The sequence below is a fragment of the Sylvia atricapilla genome, chromosome 7 (genome assembly GCF_009819655.1).
Source record: "Sylvia atricapilla isolate bSylAtr1 chromosome 7, bSylAtr1.pri, whole genome shotgun sequence".
NCBI lineage: Eukaryota > Metazoa > Chordata > Aves > Passeriformes > Sylviidae > Sylvia > Sylvia atricapilla.
Window position 1 is genome coordinate 16682729 of NC_089146.1, and position 17054 is coordinate 16699782.

The 17054-nt window shown below is 37.6% G+C and overlaps 2 protein-coding genes across 5 annotated transcripts in view; both read left to right on the forward strand.

The window, feature by feature from the left end:
• LNPK (lunapark, ER junction formation factor) overlaps window positions 1–10500 on the forward strand; it is a 47659-nt gene extending 37159 nt beyond the window's left edge. For 2 of the 4 annotated variants that reach the window (XM_066322761.1, XM_066322762.1), the window contains exon 13: window positions 3263–4221. In XM_066322761.1, the coding sequence (XP_066178858.1) occupies window positions 3263–3459 (197 nt within the window). In that variant the 3' untranslated portion in view covers window positions 3460–4221. Of the gene's footprint in view, window positions 1–3262; window positions 4222–9872 lie in introns of those variants that run through there. The other 2 variants (XR_010743998.1, XR_010743997.1) reach the window with 2 other exon arrangements.
• The window catches only part of ATP5MC3 (ATP synthase membrane subunit c locus 3), a 356405-nt gene that overhangs the window by 99128 nt on the left and 240223 nt on the right, over window positions 1–17054 (forward strand). The gene's annotated exons all lie outside the window — the stretch shown is intronic.

The following is a 17054-nucleotide window of genomic DNA, read 5'->3' on the forward strand; positions in this document are numbered from 1 at the left end:
TAAGCTTATAGTCAGAGCTTTCACTTGTTGGCTGCTGCTCTTAAAATGACTTTATTCATGCAGTATTTAAATCAAGTTGACTTTAGGCAAGCTTTCTGTTAATTGCTGTATTTAAAATGGAATTGCTATATATTTTTAATGAAGACTAATCATGTTTATGGTTAGTTAGCATCACTTACTCTGAATGCCGTGGCTACTCATTTAAAAGGGCTACTCTTTAGTTTCTTGTAACTTTTTCAGATGGAATTAAAAGACCAAAATTTTCCATGTAAATTGTATTACTGTATTTTCTGGGGAATTTCTAGAGCTTCTATAAGTTTAACCAAGAACATACTGAAGGGAAAAGTCATAAAGTACCTGACAATTTTTTTTTATAAGCAGTGTCTCCATACGCTGTGATTATCCCTGGGTCTTACATCAGTGATGTTATAAATGCTTGGCATCCTTCTAATCAAACTGAGCAAACAGTCCTTTTTTACCTCTGTCAGAGTAAGAACAAGTCACTGCTGCAGAGTGCTAAGCATGCCTCAGTTGAAGACTGCAGGACTGGAACTCTGTAAATAGGCAATGGTTGGGCTATGCTGCAAATGAGTTGAGAGGGCATAGAGCTGCCTCTTCTTGCATCCTGTACTTTCTTTGACTCTAGCCTGAAAAGCAGTAATAAAGGAATGTAACTCAAGTGCGGAGGAGTTGGAGCAGGAAAATGCACAAACTTATTCATAGAATTCGAGGATGAAGAAAAAAATGCAGAGATGAGACAGAAAGAAAACTGACAGTTGGGAGATAAAGATGGAGCACAGCCAGCGATGGGATCAAGATGGAAATTGAAGAGCAGGAGGAGAGAGTGGGATGGCCTGGAAAGTAACTGGGAACATTGATTTACTTGGGCAGAAATAGGAGGGTTGAAAAACTTTGGAATAAGAAGCTAGGGCAGGTTGAACAGCCTGTGGTTAAGAGAGCAGGAAATGAGTCAGCTGCAGACTTGCTAAAATAAAAGATTGAGAAGCTGGGCAGTGCCCTGAGCAGTCTGAGATGAAGCCTGGAACTAGTTAGGTAGAGCTTTGTGTGGAAAGTGGGGTCTTAAGTTCTTGATGACAGATGGCATTTGTGCAAGGTCTGCTGGACAGGGGTGTGCAGCAGCTCCTCTACTCAGTCATGGGCCAAGAAGCCAGAGCAGTGGTTCTAAAACTTCCAGCTCTGCTTGAATTCTGTATCAGCCTGAAGCAGTGGGATGACTTTTAGACACCCAACATGTTTTGATCAACATGAGCACACGGCACTTGACTGACACTGTTTTCCTGAGAGGTTGGTTTTGGGACCAGTGCTGCTCAATATCTTTGTCAGGAGCATGGACACTGGGCTTGAGCACACCTTCAGCAGGTTTGCTGATGATGCTGAGCTGTGTGGTGCAGGGGAGGGGTTCCACCCAAGAGGACCTTGAGAAGTTTGAGAGGTGGGACTGTGAACTTCATGAAGTTCAGTGAGGTCATGCTAAGGTCCTGCATCTGGATCAAGACAATCCCAAGCACAAGTACAGGCTGAGCAGAGAATGAACTGAGAGCTGCCCTGTGGAGAGGTATGTGGTTGGCAAGAATCTCAGCATGACCTGGCAATGTGTGATTGCAGCCCAGAAAGCCAACCATGTCCTGCCTTTGTATTTGGCATCACATATGTTTAACTTTTTTTCTTTTCCTCCCTCCCCCCTGCTTAAAAATTATTTTTGTTGTAGTCATTACTATTTTAATTTGTTAAATTATTAAACTGTTCTAATTTTAACTCGGGGAGTTAAATTTTTTTGTGATTCTCCTCCCTATCCCAGCAGGGTGGCAGGAGGGTGAGTGGGGAGTAAGCAAGTGTTTGGTCTGCAACCCAGTTGCAGACTGGTTTAAACCACAACAGGCCCCTGGCATAAGAAGGACATTCTCCTTTTGGAGGAAGTCTGGAGGAGGGCCACAAACATGGTCAGAGGGCTGGAGCACCTGTCCTGTGATGACAGGCTAGGAGGGTTGGGGCTCTACAGCCTGGAGAAGAGAAGGCTCTGGGGAGACCGTAGAGCACCTTCCAGGATCTAAAGGGGCCTCCAGAAAGCTGGAGAAGGACATTATAGAAGAGTGTAAAAGTAATGATGGGACAAGGCAGAGTGGATATGAACTGAAAGAGTAGATTTAGATTAGGTATTGGGAAGAAATTTTTCACTGTGAAAACGGATGAGACACTGTAACAGGCTGCCCAAAAAGCTGTGGCTGCCCCATCCCTGGAAGTTTTCAAGGCCCGGTTGGATAAGGCTTTGAGGAACTTGGTGTAGGGGAACACTGGAACTAGATTGATCTTTAAGGTTGCTTCTAACCCAAACCACTCCATGAAGTTAGAGACATTTGATAAGGCTAACATTTTTGAGGTGTAACTTTGCATCAGTTCTGCACAATGTTTGTCTTCACAGTATGCATTAGTACTGTATAGTTTTGAGTAATACTAGTCAATAAATCAACTGCCATCAGTAATAGCATTCTACAGTACCTTTGTGTCATTTAGTGCAATACTATGTTCAGTTTCTCAGTGTTTATGCTTACTTCAAAATATGACTCTTCTCATATGCTACTGAGGTCCTATTGTGAAGCTAGAGTTTACTTCTTTAGAGGCAGTACTTAAATGTTTTCAGTCTTAAAAATTTATTAAAAAAACCTCCCATCCTGGATGAAGAGTAAGTATACTCACTCCTGTGCAACCTTCCTACACTAGCCCTGGGAAGACAGAATAGATAATAATTTTCATAAGATGGTTTGATATATTTTTTAATTTTTTTTTTTTACTCCTGATTATCAGACTCCTTAAATTTAAAGTAGTTTTCATCAAGCACAGTCTTTTAATTTGTGTACAGATTGAACCCTCATAAAAAAATTTTAAACAATTGTTGAAACTGATACTACCAAACACAAAGAAACTGAATTACCATCATGTGTTTCTAAGGTCTCAGTTTAGTAAACAAGCTTAGAAAGCTTCTATTGAGGGTGAACATATGCAAATAATACTTAGTATTTTCTTAGTGGTAGCCAAGCTCTTTTCCATAGCATATTTTTTCCCTTAAATTTTAATTGTTTTACCTGTGAATGTCTTAGAAAAATTAGTTTTTATGAGTTGAGAACATTATGTAGTTACTAGTCAAAACGTGTATGTGATTGCAGAATGTTTTGTTTGCTTTTTAAAGATGTTAGCTGCCTCTTAATTCCTGGAAATGGTTATTTTGTCATTTTTCTTTTCACAGAATCTGGAGATGATGTGACTGAGCTCATTGAGACAAATGACACAGATGATAAAGCACCAAGTTCAGAGCATCTAAATGATAAGCTAGCTGAAGAAGTTGAAAAAGAAGAAGCAGAAAACATTTCAGCCACTGAAGAGGCTATTTTAGAGTCTGCTTCAGCTGAACAAAGTGAAGAATCTTTAATAAAAGCAGAATAAAATACTTCAAGTGCCTTCTGTAGCTAGTTTTTAGCTTTGTTCATGCCTGTTGTTACTATTCAGGTGAGCTTTTTTTTAATGGTACAACTTAAAAATCTTGCTTGGGCTTAAACTGCCTCAACTGCCACAGTGTGTCAAAGCTATGTGTAAAAGTGGGTGTTGTAAATGAAGCATGTGTCTTTAAGTTAACACATAGAATGTGTAGTTGGTTGAAGTCTAACAGTTGTAGCCCTTGTTTAGCTTGCATATTTAAAACTTTGAAAGTACAAGCTTTGCTGAGGTGACTTACAATTCGACATCTCTTTAGCTGCCACACATAAAGAGCAATTAGTGATGGCATCTGACCTAGTAAGTTTGGTCTAGTGAACTTAAGATGCTTTTTAATGCTGCCCTGTTAAAATGAATTGAGTACATGTTTAATACACAGATGTTTACAAGCTAAAGTGTCATCCGACATGTGATTAAGCATATGGAAGTGTCATTGCAGTGGTGTTAATGTTACTCATTGTCTAACTTTTTGACAGATTTCAGTTAAATGGCACTTGGATAAAAGGCATCTCCTTTGGTGTTTGCGTTGCAGATGAACCAGAGGCACCTACATGCAAAACTGTTTTGTGTTTACATAAAATATAAAAAGTCTCTGCACTTGATTGTACTTGAATACAAAGCACTATTTATACCTGTACAATAATGACAAGATATAAGTGAATTTTGTGCCTTTGTGTATTTTGTTAAAGGAAAAATAAAGATGTCTAGCAGCAATACTTGCTTTGTGATTCCTAAAACTGAAGAGAATTCATGTTCTGCTGTATGCAGCTATTCTACAGTTACTTTGTGCAAGTTCAGCAGGATTGTGCCACCTTAAAAAGAACATGTCTACTTGTAGCTAAGGTGGCTTTGATAGACTAGAAATAGATCCCTGATGGAAAGGGGAAGCACATGTGCATTTGCCAAAAGGCTTTCCTAACTGTACCTAAAGCTTGTTGATACTATTTAATGTTACAGTTGCAATGAATATTTGCTGCTGGATTACTGAATATGTAATTTTTTTTAAGTTGCATTGCTTTTTAAGCTAAGGACACTTCCTGTTAAATGTAACATCTGGGATCCTGGATTAGAAGTTTTCTTATGTCTGTGAGGTACCTAAGTCGGTCAGATTTTTTTAGAAATAAATGCTGAACTATATGTGACTTGGGTGATTTAGTAATACTTCTGATAAAAGTTTTATTTTGTGCAGTGTTGTGTACCTCACTACAGAGAGAGAAGAAATTTCAAAACTGCTTTTAATCTAATGTCTTGGTTCCAAGGGGAAATGGTTTTTACACTGTAAAGACAGCAAACCCCCTCAGTCTCAGTAGTTTGAATCCTCTACAAGGAAAGCATGTTTCTAAATGTGACCTTAGTATCCATGTCTTTATACAAGACATAATTACTACATGAACAACAATGATTAATTTTCTTTTTCAAATACATGCTTTATTTTCTGATTCTTTGGGGATAGTTTAGAAATTCAGCCTTGCATCAGTCAGAACCAAGTGCAGTCTGTATTTAGATTAAGGAGAATTTTTCTTTCTGCTTCACTGTGTAAACTGCAATTAATATTTTAATGACTAGTCTTAATAGACAGAATGTAGGCATGTGATTAAAGGAGTACTCATAGGTGTTTGTCTATACTTATATGAACAATTAGCATTTTGTGTGTGACTATCTTAGTTGGGAATGCAAAGGAAACAGTCCCTTTTCAAAACATGTCTTAGAGTATGGGAAAAGTACAGGGTTACAAGGTGATAGGGGAGTTTATTTTTTAATACTTTTAGAGGAAGTATTTTGGGTTACAAAGTTTATATAAAATTAAAATAATTTTGCCTGAAAGGAGGCAAAGCTTACTTATTATTTTATAAGTTGTTAATCTCTACACTGCATTTTGTGCTTCACGGATTTATCTGCTTAAAGGCTTATTTCTTTGGAGAGGAAAAAATCACAGACCATGTGAGTAATTTAGCACAGTAATTTGTTGCATGTACTTACATTATAAGCACTAAAAACAAGTAAAATTTGATATGCTGATACATCATATGGGAGATAAGGGCATGAATTGCTGTCAGTTCAGAACTAAAGGTTACTCTAGGCACAGATATTACTTCCTTTTAAAAATGTGCATCTGAAGTATCTGGTCTGTTGTAATTTCAGGTCTTTTCCATGACAAGTAGTGGCTGAGCTGTAATGCATATATCTATAGAATTGACTGAGAAAACTGTTGACATTGGACCTATGTATTAAAAATGTTTTCATTAGTCTGAGACATGTATATTTTCACATGTCCTACTTTTGCCAAAGAAACTGATATTTCTTAGGATTTTGGGAATATGAATTTTTTTTGGAAAAGGAGACTTAGTATTTGAAGGGGGGATAGGGTATTATTTCTTCCAAGATTCTTAACTGACATGAGCAACTTTCCACACAGGCAATTGGTACTTTTTTGTTTCGTATATCACTGAAGGATCAAGTAGAAACAGTCAACCTGATGTGAAAACAAATACTTTTTAGAATGTGAAAACCTCCTTTGTGACCTAATGATACCTAACTTTTGAGCACAGGGAGATTTAAGTCTGTTTTAAGTGCATGATGGAATTGTCCTGGAAGACTTTCATACTTAAAGTGTCTGAGCGGTCATTTCCATTAACTGCTTCAGAAGGCTTGAAGATTATGTTAAGGATGTCCTAGAATTTTGGTAGAGAAAAATCTATTTTTAACTTTCTAATTTTTCAGGATTTTAAAGCAGCTCTAGTAAATGAAGGCACAGGGTTAATTTGTGGGTGAATTCAGGCTCATGATGATACATATGACCATTATGGACTGAGTTTTTCTCAGTTTACAGTAAGCATTCACATGTTTCTCCTGCCAAGTGTGGGTGCCCCAGTCCTGGTATGAATATGGGAAGAGGATTCTGTTTCTGCAGCAGTTGCTTCTTGGCTTCTATGTACCATAAGTGTGGCAATATTAAAAGGCACCTGTCCAACAGGAATTGAATCCAAAAATACCTGTAAATTAACACCAGTAACCACACTTAGTCACGTCTATGTAACACCAGAAAAACTCCTTGGAAGTAGGAGTATGTAGACAAAAAATGTACAGCAGTTGTCATATTTAGTCTAGTTGCAGTTTCATTTTTAATAATGAGGAAATGGAAGAAAGTAGAGGGAGAAAAAATTACAGAAGTAGTGTGGTTCCATGTTTTGTTGTCTTCTGACTTCTTGGCATGTATTCAAATCTCAATTTTTTTTCAAAAGTACTGAGATTTCTCACAGGACCAGGCTTTACAATGTCATGGGAGCCCCATTTCTTTCTGTGGCTGGGATGAAAACCAAAACTGAGTGGGATAGTGAAGTAATAATTAGCAAGCTTTGTGGTGCAGTGTTTTTCTTGATCTGGAATATTGTGAATAACCCCAGAGATGTCTTTTATTCACTTAGAGTTTATAAATTAGGGAGGAGTTTTCTTGGCTGTGTAAAAACTCCGTGTAAAAAAGACAAATGAGTGTTCTAGTTCAAAACAAAATGAAATGAGGTGGTTAAATTTAAATTTTACTTTAGAAATGGGTTAAAAAGGCAATACTATTTCAAATTCTAATACTTTTTCTCAAGGAGAACACAGTTTATTCCTTTGGACATTTTGACAGAATTAAAACATTTAGTGGAATCTTGGTATGACAATTTCTCAAGAAATCTGTTTAGCCTACATGGAGGAAAAAGAAGCTCCCAAGGAATGGCACATGAAGATAATGCAAAAAGCTGATGGTTTAGGAATGGTCTAGAGATTATCAAAAGCAAGTAACTAAGAGTGGGTATGGTTGCCTTGAAGTCAAGAAGATTGTACCCCATGTGGTGCATGAGTAGAAGCCAGTGGAAGGACTTAAAAGAATGACAGAGTGGAATATTGGGGGGAGGGAAGGGATAATGTTTTTTCCTTGTAGAACGAAGTCTTAATTGAGAGATAAAAAAGATCATCTTGAAGAGATTTTTTCAGAAAATGTAATAATATTTGGCTGTTACCACATGACAGTACATAACTCAGGTTAATATCATGTTCTTACATCAGAAATAATAAGGGTGGAATTGACAAGGAATCATATTGGAGAAACTTGTTTGCTTTTTAGAGTTAATTCCAGAGTAAGCATATGACAATAACTTGGTAGAAAAAAGCTGTCTAGCTATTGTGAGTGGCATATAAACATTTTTAACTTTCAAAGATAAGGAGAAACTCTTCTTTTTTGGTACATGGTTCTGAACTTAGCAACATCTGTGCACTTGTGGATTTGTGCTGGAGGAGTGAGTAGGCTAGAGGAAACTCATTATTCAACAGCTAAGTCTGCTATAAAAAACTTAAAAAGTCTCTAATTTTTGTGAAGTCTAAACGCATTCAGTACAGGTGTACTGTACATAAAGAAGCTTTTGAATAAACTGCTTCTCCTTATTTATTCTGCTTTTGCAGTGAGGTTTTGTTAGGTATTCTACAATGAGGAAAACTGTTTGTGGGGTAAGGAATGTCCTGTCAGTGAATGTTGCTCTAGAACAATAACCTTGAAGATTCATTTTGTGTCTTTGGCAAATAATCGTTTGAGCAATTCACTGAATGTTCTCAAGCAAAATCTTTAGGCTTTCATTGCCTTATATGTCTAACAGACTGTTTTTTGTTTAGTTCACTTTTTTTACCCTAATCTCTAAGATGTTCTTTCCTGTCCAGTCACATGGTTAAAAGTTAATACCTCAGATGTCAGCATCTCATGTTTCAGTTCCCTTCTAGAACTGGTAAAATGCAGCTCTGTCCACATTGCTGGTGTAGGGAGCCTCTGAAGGAGACTGTACAGAAAACCCTAATACAAGCTAATTTTTAAAAAAGTCTGCAGATACATCAAGTGCATAAACGTTAGGAGGAGAGTAAGTTTTTCATGAATAAGGACTGGAAGTTTGAAAGTTCCTAATAATTTGGACAAATAGCCTTGCAGGAGGGATTAGATTTAAAATGAAGCTGGAGAATGAGAGGGCAATAAAAGATTGCTCCATGACCAGAGTGGATTGTGTTTGATTGATGACATGTTGATTTCTTATAATTGCTTAAGAATGTATTTAATGGCAGTATATGAGTGACAGATTTTTGAGTGTTGTCAGAAAGTTTTGAAATGATTGTGAAATGATTACTGGTCTTTGGCAGTGCTCCTCTCTTCTATGGTGTAGTCTCTAGGTGGAATTCATCTGTCTCAGGTTTGTGAAAGGTGATGAAGGCAAGGAATTACAGCTGATGGGGTTGACTGGCATAGGGTTGTTGGCTCCAGGTCCTGGTGTGTGGTAATGCACCAAAGTTGCTGTCAGAGGACAAACTGTAAACTTCCATCAGAAAGGTGTCCTAGTAGAGATTGTCTGGGAGTCTGAAATTCAGTTTACTTGCTGCTTTGGATTCTTGGTGCTCGGAGGAAAAGAATGGCATCCTTAGTAGGTGGGGATTTTTTAGCCTTGGGTTTTTACCAGAGGTTTGTTTACATAACAAATAGAATAAGCTACAATAGTTTTTAATAATAGGAACTGCTACCCTCCAGCATTTAAAAAGTAAGAAATTGAGTTGTCCCTTAAGATCACAAGTCTCAAGGAATTTGACTTCACCGTTGCTTTTGATTTGTGGACCTCTCTGGGGTCTTGTCAGGTCACATTCAATCTTTTCTCTGGAAGAATAACGATTCTGTGATTCTATGAAGAATAAGACCTAGAGAGGTATATGATAGGCAGGATAGTGAGAAGGGCTTTAAAATGAAATGTATTGATTATACAATAATTTGTTCCCAAACCATGGGGTTTTGAGATTAAAGCAAATACTTCAAAGATTCTCGATAGATTATTTAACTTTGCAGCAGTGAAAAATCTAAAGCACTGTATCATAATATAACTTTCAAGGCTGCATAAAATCAATTTATCATGACTTAAATTTTTGGTTAGAAGGGGATGTCCTGACCAAGTCTTGTAATACTGGTTATTTCTCACAGTAGTCACTGTGGAATGAAGCTATTTCAGGACTGCCACTGTATGTGTAGCATTGTACTGCCAAGATTTTCAGTGAACATTTACTAATGTTTTTCAGGAGGGCTTCGTAAGCCTTTGCCACTGTGAAATCATGTATTCTGCTTTGGTTGTGTGACAAAAATAATTTGCAAAAGGGAGATTGCAACTCCCAGAGAAGAATACAAGCAGCAAAATCCCGAGATAATCAGATATAGGAGAAAACAAGGGGTGCAGATACTGGAGAACTGACAATTTTGGGTGTTCAATTTGTAAGTTCAAAGTCATCTCTAAATTTGTAACTTATATTGAAATAATCATTCTTTCTCTCTTTTTCTCTCCATTTTGCTGCCTCAATGAAAATAGAGAAGCTGGATTTGTAGAAAACTGAAGCAACAAAGACCTTCCAGCTCTTCTCAAGTGATCTGCCCTCTAATTCCTTGCATCACTTCAAGGAGTTCTGCTCAGTTGACGAAACTTAATTTTGACTTGTTCACCACTCAAAAACATTTTACAAAACCACCAAGAAAATTCATTTCAAGAAAACGATTTTGAATGATGTTTTAAAGGAAATGTGAAAGTTGTTATTTCTTTAGGAATGTTTGTACTTGTATTTTTTTGTATATTGAGCTTTTATTTAAACAGGAGATCCTGTATATTTATAGATGCTATTGTAATAGCCTTGTTGCATTAGTAAAGGATATGTGTGTTTATGTACTATAAATATTATCTTTAATCAGAAGTATTATTTTAATCCTAGCTGTAGCCTTGACTATACATCACCTGCAGTTGAAATTCCATTAAAATCAATGGCACAAACATTAATTAGTGTGAATTCTTAGGCTCTAATAGACTTCCTGAAATTTCTCTTAGCTTTTTTGCTTGTAATTGAGAAAATATTTGAACTTGTGCTCCCCTTTTGAAATTTACTATTTTACCAAATGAAGCAAATTTTAAAGCATATGAAATTAAATTGCATAGCTTGTTGTTTGAATATATGCTGTCTTTGCTGTGTATGTAACTTTTCAAGGAAAAAACAGATTATGAAGAATCTATTTATTTACCCGAGCTTAATTGATGATTTAAGGTGATAATTCTCTTTAATAGTTCCTTCTCTGCTGGTTGTGCTCAATCAACTTGAGTTTTGTAGTTATTTGGGTGTTTTTAAGGACCCCACATGTTACCAAACAAGGATGAGGGGGCCCCTGCCTCTTTAGTGCAGTTGGACTGGCATATGAAGGAGAAGAAAGTTCTTCAAGGTTGAGTAGTTTCTGATAAGACCCATTTGTCTGTGCTCCAAGCAATTGTGAGAACTCCTGGCTCATGGCATGAGCAGCCAGCTCTCCATCCTCAAAGGTCAGGCTGGCACAGGACTGCAGAATTTTGTTTGAGCTGAAGTAGAGGCAGGGAAAACCTGCCTTGACTCAGGACTGAAAATATGTGGCAGCTTCAGAGAGAATTGTGGAGCTGTGAGGCCGCTGACTTTGGCCCACGATTCCATAGATGTTTCAGTGTGGGTATTGCAGGTTTTATTGTATCTAAATGGTGATTTATGTCCTTATTCTTCCATCATTGTCCACAAGGTACTGCCCTGTGTCACAGGCCTGTATTACCTAATTTTTTCAGACTGTTTCATTTTCATTAGCACAGCTGCTTTAGCTTGTGATCAGTGTACTGCACCTCATTGATAATCTAAGAGGGTATTAGATGCACAGAAGTGACACACAACCCTGTCAGTCTGGCTTGATTGACCCCTCCGAAACACGGGTTCGTTTTGGGTTGGTTTTTTTCTAAATCCAAGTTAGCCCACATCCATTTTCACACAGATTCTGGGCAGTTTAAAGGTTGGTCAGATTGGAATATTGCTCTTTCAAATTTGATAATGTATGAGTACAGAACTGTGACCTTTGATACGTAGTAATACATCAACATGACACGAGCAGTAAGTGCAGCAATTACCTTTACTACACTTCAGATTGTGTTTTAGTTATCATCTTGCAAGCAATTATTTCAGGAAAAAAGGGATGCCTTTAAGTTAAATATTTTTTGCAAATAGTGTAAGTGCAGAAATTAATCTCTGGGGACTTTCTGATTTACGGATTAGTGTTTTCAAATGGATCTCAGCTTTTTACATTGGTTTAGTGGTAAAAAGGAGTCTGATGCTGTTGGCTTTTACAATACCTTTTTTCTGAGAAGTTTCTTTAAACATTTTTGTAGTGTTCTAATGTAATCTAAATTCCATATTCTAATTTATGGCCAAAGCCTGATCCTGCAGGCAGTTGACATGTCACTGCATTCATGTTGCTCCCATGATAATATTCATGAGTTGGTTCTGTGCATGGTAATAATGCAAGTTCACATGCTTTTAAGTGCCTTTCAGAACATCAGAGCATCTCAGAAGTGCATCACACACTGATTTAAGAGGCTGTTTTTAGGTATCCCAGTAATGTTTCATCTTTTTCCTTAGCAGATCAAGATGCATTTGGTTTATTTCCAGATGTTTTTTCTCACTCGTTTTATAAATTATTTGGATAATTATAGTGCACAACTACCACCTGGTAATGCTGTAAAAACACAAATCAGGACTCCTTGCCAAAGAGCATAAGGCCTTGAGAGGGCTGATAGCAATTGTAGTTTCTGTTCTGTGGACTAAGAGTCACAATAAAATTACTGTGTCATTCTGAGCAAGCAACTGAGTAACCAGTGAAAGGTGACTCTGTCAGTGTTGTCTGTCACAACCTAAATGTGAAGGAATAATTTGAAGTAGAACTTCATGTTGTAAAATACCTTCCTCCTCAGCAGCCAAGCACTGAGCAGTGTTGGTGTGCCAGAGTTTGGCACTGAACTTTAATTCAGGAGCTGGGGAAGTGCTTCTTTTGTTCTATATAGAGGTGAAATCAACACCTTTAGGAATGGCTTTCTTTAAGCTGTCAAAAATGTGAATCCCCAATACCATTTGGCCATTCTAGGGCACAAAAGGCAGCTCACCCCAGTGGCTGAGGTGGAACAGGGACTGAATGGGGCCACTCCCTTCCAAACCTGCCATGAGCAGAGGGGTGCTTTTGCTAGACTGGCTTTGTCTTTTAATTCCTGCCTGTGGAGGTTGCTCTATTGCTGTGCATATGCACTTCTTATATAGATGGATAAAATGAAAAGCTTTTCTAATGCAATGGAAGGGTGTCTTTTTCTGCTCACTGTTTTCTAGCAAGTAGCTATAGCAGTGTTGTTTGTCCCCAGGGAGTAAAATCAAAACAAATTTATTAGATCACCATATAACTTGCTCCTAAGCAAGCTCTTAACCATACAAATTGTTTTGCAGATCCACAAGGAAGGTGCCACCTGGGGACAATGCGCAAACGTGGTTTTGTTTTGTTTCTTGTTGCTTTTGGCCTGTGCCACTTAAGGGCTTTAACTCCTTTAAAATACGCAAAAAAGTAGAGTTGGGGTTTTTTACTGTCATTAAATTGAAAATGCTAATAGCCAGTAGTAATTTACTTTGGAAACAACCACCCAACCTACTTTTCTGCAGTGCTTTCCATTAAAAATGTAAATACTGCGTGTATGGAAGCCTTGAGTCTATGCTGCTGACTTAGCAGGTGATGACAGCTCAGCAGGAAGTTTGTTTTTCAGCTGAGGCTCTGTGTTCATAGCAAGTTCCTTAGGCTGAAAGGCTGCCCTGTGCAGGTAGGTGGCTCTGGGTAGAGAAATGCATTTGATACTTGACTGCAACTAATAAGAGGATAACAATGGCAGCTGCTCATTGTGTGTCAGTATTTGTTGATTGTTATTTGCTCATGCTGAATTTATTACTTCTGGTAACAACTTCGGCCACTTTAGTTTTCTGTATGTATATTATTAACCACTTTTTTAAAAGAGCTGACAATACTGGTATTCTCCAACAGCAGGATCCTTTTTATAGGATCTATAAAATATTTCCTTTCTCTCATATTTTAGAGAAAGGGGTGAAGGTAATATTTTTTCCACAATTCCTACTGTAGCAGTATGAGTAGAAGTATTTATTTTTCAGAAATGCTAGGATTTTTGTTTGTTTCAGCTATTTGCCTACATCTATGTGATTTGGGGGCTTTTTTTAAAATGGTGAATGATAGCCTGGTTGCAGAATGTATTTTCTTTTTAAGGCTTATCTTAAAAGCAAAAACCTAGCAGTTTGCAATTGTAAAATCCTCCTGGAAGGAAATGGTTGAATTATTGAAGAAATGGTAGACAGCTGAAATTATGGACACTTAATGGAAAGTACTTGGCTAAGGCTGTGCACAACATCTTGTGGATACTCCTGATACATCATAATAAGGTGTTATGTTTGTCTATTCATGAAGTCTGATCTATTTGATTTTAAATCTCAGATTGTGAGATTAATCTCAGATTCTGAGTAAGTGTAATGATTCTGAGTGTTGGAATATTGTTTGCCATTGTGAACAGTGAACTGAAGGAGTCTCAGAATGTATAAAGTAATAGATGCAATTTTGTTTGATTTTTTTTTCCCTAGGCCAATTTAATTTTGATTTATTTGCCTCATTAACCCAAGGATTCAGAAAATTGAATGCTACCTGAGTGAGGTATTATTAACACTAGTGAAATATCTTCAAAATCACTTCATGCTTATAAATTAGTCTTTTTAAAGCATTTTAAAGGCATAATGATGCTGTAGTGAAAATATACAGCATCATTTAAAAATTGCAAAATGCTCATTTGATTTCAGAAATAAAACTTGGTCACCTGACTTAAATATATACTGATCTATTATTTATGCCTTGAAAGAGAGCAGATAAAAAGCATAAGTGTTCTTGATATTATATTTTGTCATATCTAGCTAAAAAGATTGAAATCCAGAGAAACAATTTTCTGAAGAAATGAAATAGTTTGCCCTCCTGAACCCCTGGGGAAAATAGCCTCTCTGTTTGCTCAGAATACGAAGCAGTGAAACAGTATAAGTAAAATAGACAGCCCATGTCACATTCCTATTTGTGCAGCCTGGAATGATGTTTTAAAAACATTTTCTAGTTATTTTTGATAAATAAATGGCACAAATAACATCTGCAAACGAACCCTGCTGATGTAAGATTTTTTCAGATCAGATTTGTTTGTCAGTGAAAGTTCAGAAAATTGCTTTGCAAAACTAAAGTTGTATAACTCCCAAAAATATGCATACCAAATGTGCAAGAATGTATTTTGTTCTCTTTTGCTTTCCCTTGGAGGAACTAATGCTGATCCTCCATTATCTTTGCTTTTGGGCTTAGAAGGTAGCTTGATAAAAAAATGAGATATCAAAAAGCTCAGTTGCTAAACACACGTTTATAAAGTGTTAAATAGCTGAACGTTCGTATTTATAGTGGAACATCCAGCTATGTATTTGGAATTGTTTATTCTGGTTAATTCTGACGTTTCTCTCTGAGCCAGAACTGCTGCACTGAAAACTTGGCTTGGGGGTTATAAGACTCTTCCACAGGTGCTGCTTCCACCTCTGGTCAGGATGTGTCAAGGACGGATGCGTGTTGCCTGGCGTTTGCTTTCTTCAGGTTCTGCCAAGGGCTGCCACACTGAGGCTGAAGGGAAATGCCTTCAGGTTTTGTGAGTTTCAGAAATGCACTCTTCAGTTTAAGGATGCTGCTGCCACTCTAATTTCCATCACTGACATAATAGCTGAGATGGAAAACATTCCTTGGTCAGCATGATTGAGAAACCTGATGTCTCTACGCATGCCTGGTTACTCAGGACTGGCTGAGGAAGGTGTGTCTGTACATCTTCCAAAACATGGCTCGTTGGGGCAGTGTACTTTCAGCTGCATTTGAGTAATGTGTGTCTTATGACTTATGCTTTGGACTTTGGTGCTGAAAACAGTTGGTCAAAAGCAGCTTTAATTTTATTTTTGAAAGGATTCTCAGTCAATGGAATCCATCTCAGGCTAAATTCTGTGATGCATCCACAGATAAAAGATGTATGTATTTTTTCAATATATATGTGTTTAATTAGTGACCAACACCCCACCCCTCCCACACCACCCCACCACCCCCTGCTTTTTTTTTTATTTATTTTTCAGTCTTTACAAAATAATGGTTTAATAAACCCTTCTCTCTGAGCTTATACTAAGCTGGAATATTACCTGGTATTTTAATACCTGAACAACAGATGGGGTTTACCAGACTAACAACATTTAATTGAATGATTCTCCCTTCACTGAACGAAGAAAGGCTTGCATAGGGAGTTTTTGTAAGGAACAGGGGTAGAATTCTAGAAAAGTTAATTTTTGTGTTCTGTTTGTATGTGTTCGCTATTGTATATAATTATAGTGGTCATAACTGAATAAGCTGAATATTACAATCTATACAGCAGGTGTAAGAAGGAGTGGACATGGTAATGCTAAGTTCTAAATTCAAGCACTTCTGATCCACCCAAGATTCATTTCAGGTTTTTCTTTAGCAAAAGGCTCAAGTGCCTCAGTTCATACAGGATGACTTGTGTACCAATATTTTTCATTTATAATGACAAGGACAGTGTGTATATGTCTAAAGGGAATCACCATGTTTTTATTGAACCCAACTTCATTGTATCAATTACTTCCTCAGAAGTCTTATTCTAATGTGGTGTTTGTCCAAGTAATTATCAATTGAAATATTTAGTATTATTGATAAACAGTAATTGGTCTCTGTAACGCTTAGTTGAAAATGCCTTGGTTTTGGGCAATGGGTGTCATTTTCCATGTGAGATGGGAGGCCAGATGATGTTAGAGAGAGAAGATGCTTTTCAGATGTTAACTTGCTGTCTTTTATGCTGAAAATATGCTAGAACCACAAGTAAAGTATTTTAAAATTATTCTTTACTGGCGTTCAAAAGCATATCTCTAGAGAATGAGTCTGTTTTCACTGAATGAGAGAGTATTCTTAGCCAAGAAATCACAAGAAGCTCTGGGAAATGCAGCTACTGGAGAAAGAAGCTCTCATGTCAACCATTACGAGGTATTTGTGGTGGCTATTCTGGTATGAGAATAAGTTTCTTACTCATCTTGCAGTGGGAAAATGTGGGCCTTGGCTCTTGTTTTGCCCTCCACAGTCTAAATTCATTTTGTTGAGAACATATAAACAAAAACAAAAGAGGAAGGAAATGTGTCAAGACTTAACAGCAAAGCCAATGCTGTGTCAGGCTTCTGCTTCTGTGCACCTGGAGACCTCCAGTGCCAGTCTCCACAAGGTGGGCCACCACTGAGGAGGACAGGAGTAAACAGCAGTTACTGGTGGCAGGCTCACCTCAGTAGCATGAAACGAAAGACCCCCAGGAGAAAGTTGTGCCAGTTTGGACTCCTGCTGGCAGCCAGTGCCCAGTTCCAGGCTATGTCTCTGCTCCTTCTGGTACTTTGCAGGGATACTTATAAATAGCGCCTTGAAATGGCAGAAGCTGTCTTTAGCTTTGAACAGTGGACAGCTGGGAGCTGCAGCGACACGCACAGATTTTCCTGTCACACAGTGTGTGCCCTGTTTGCAGCAGAGGCTGCCCCCACCCCCCACCATCTGGGAATCCTCTGCTTTTCAGGAG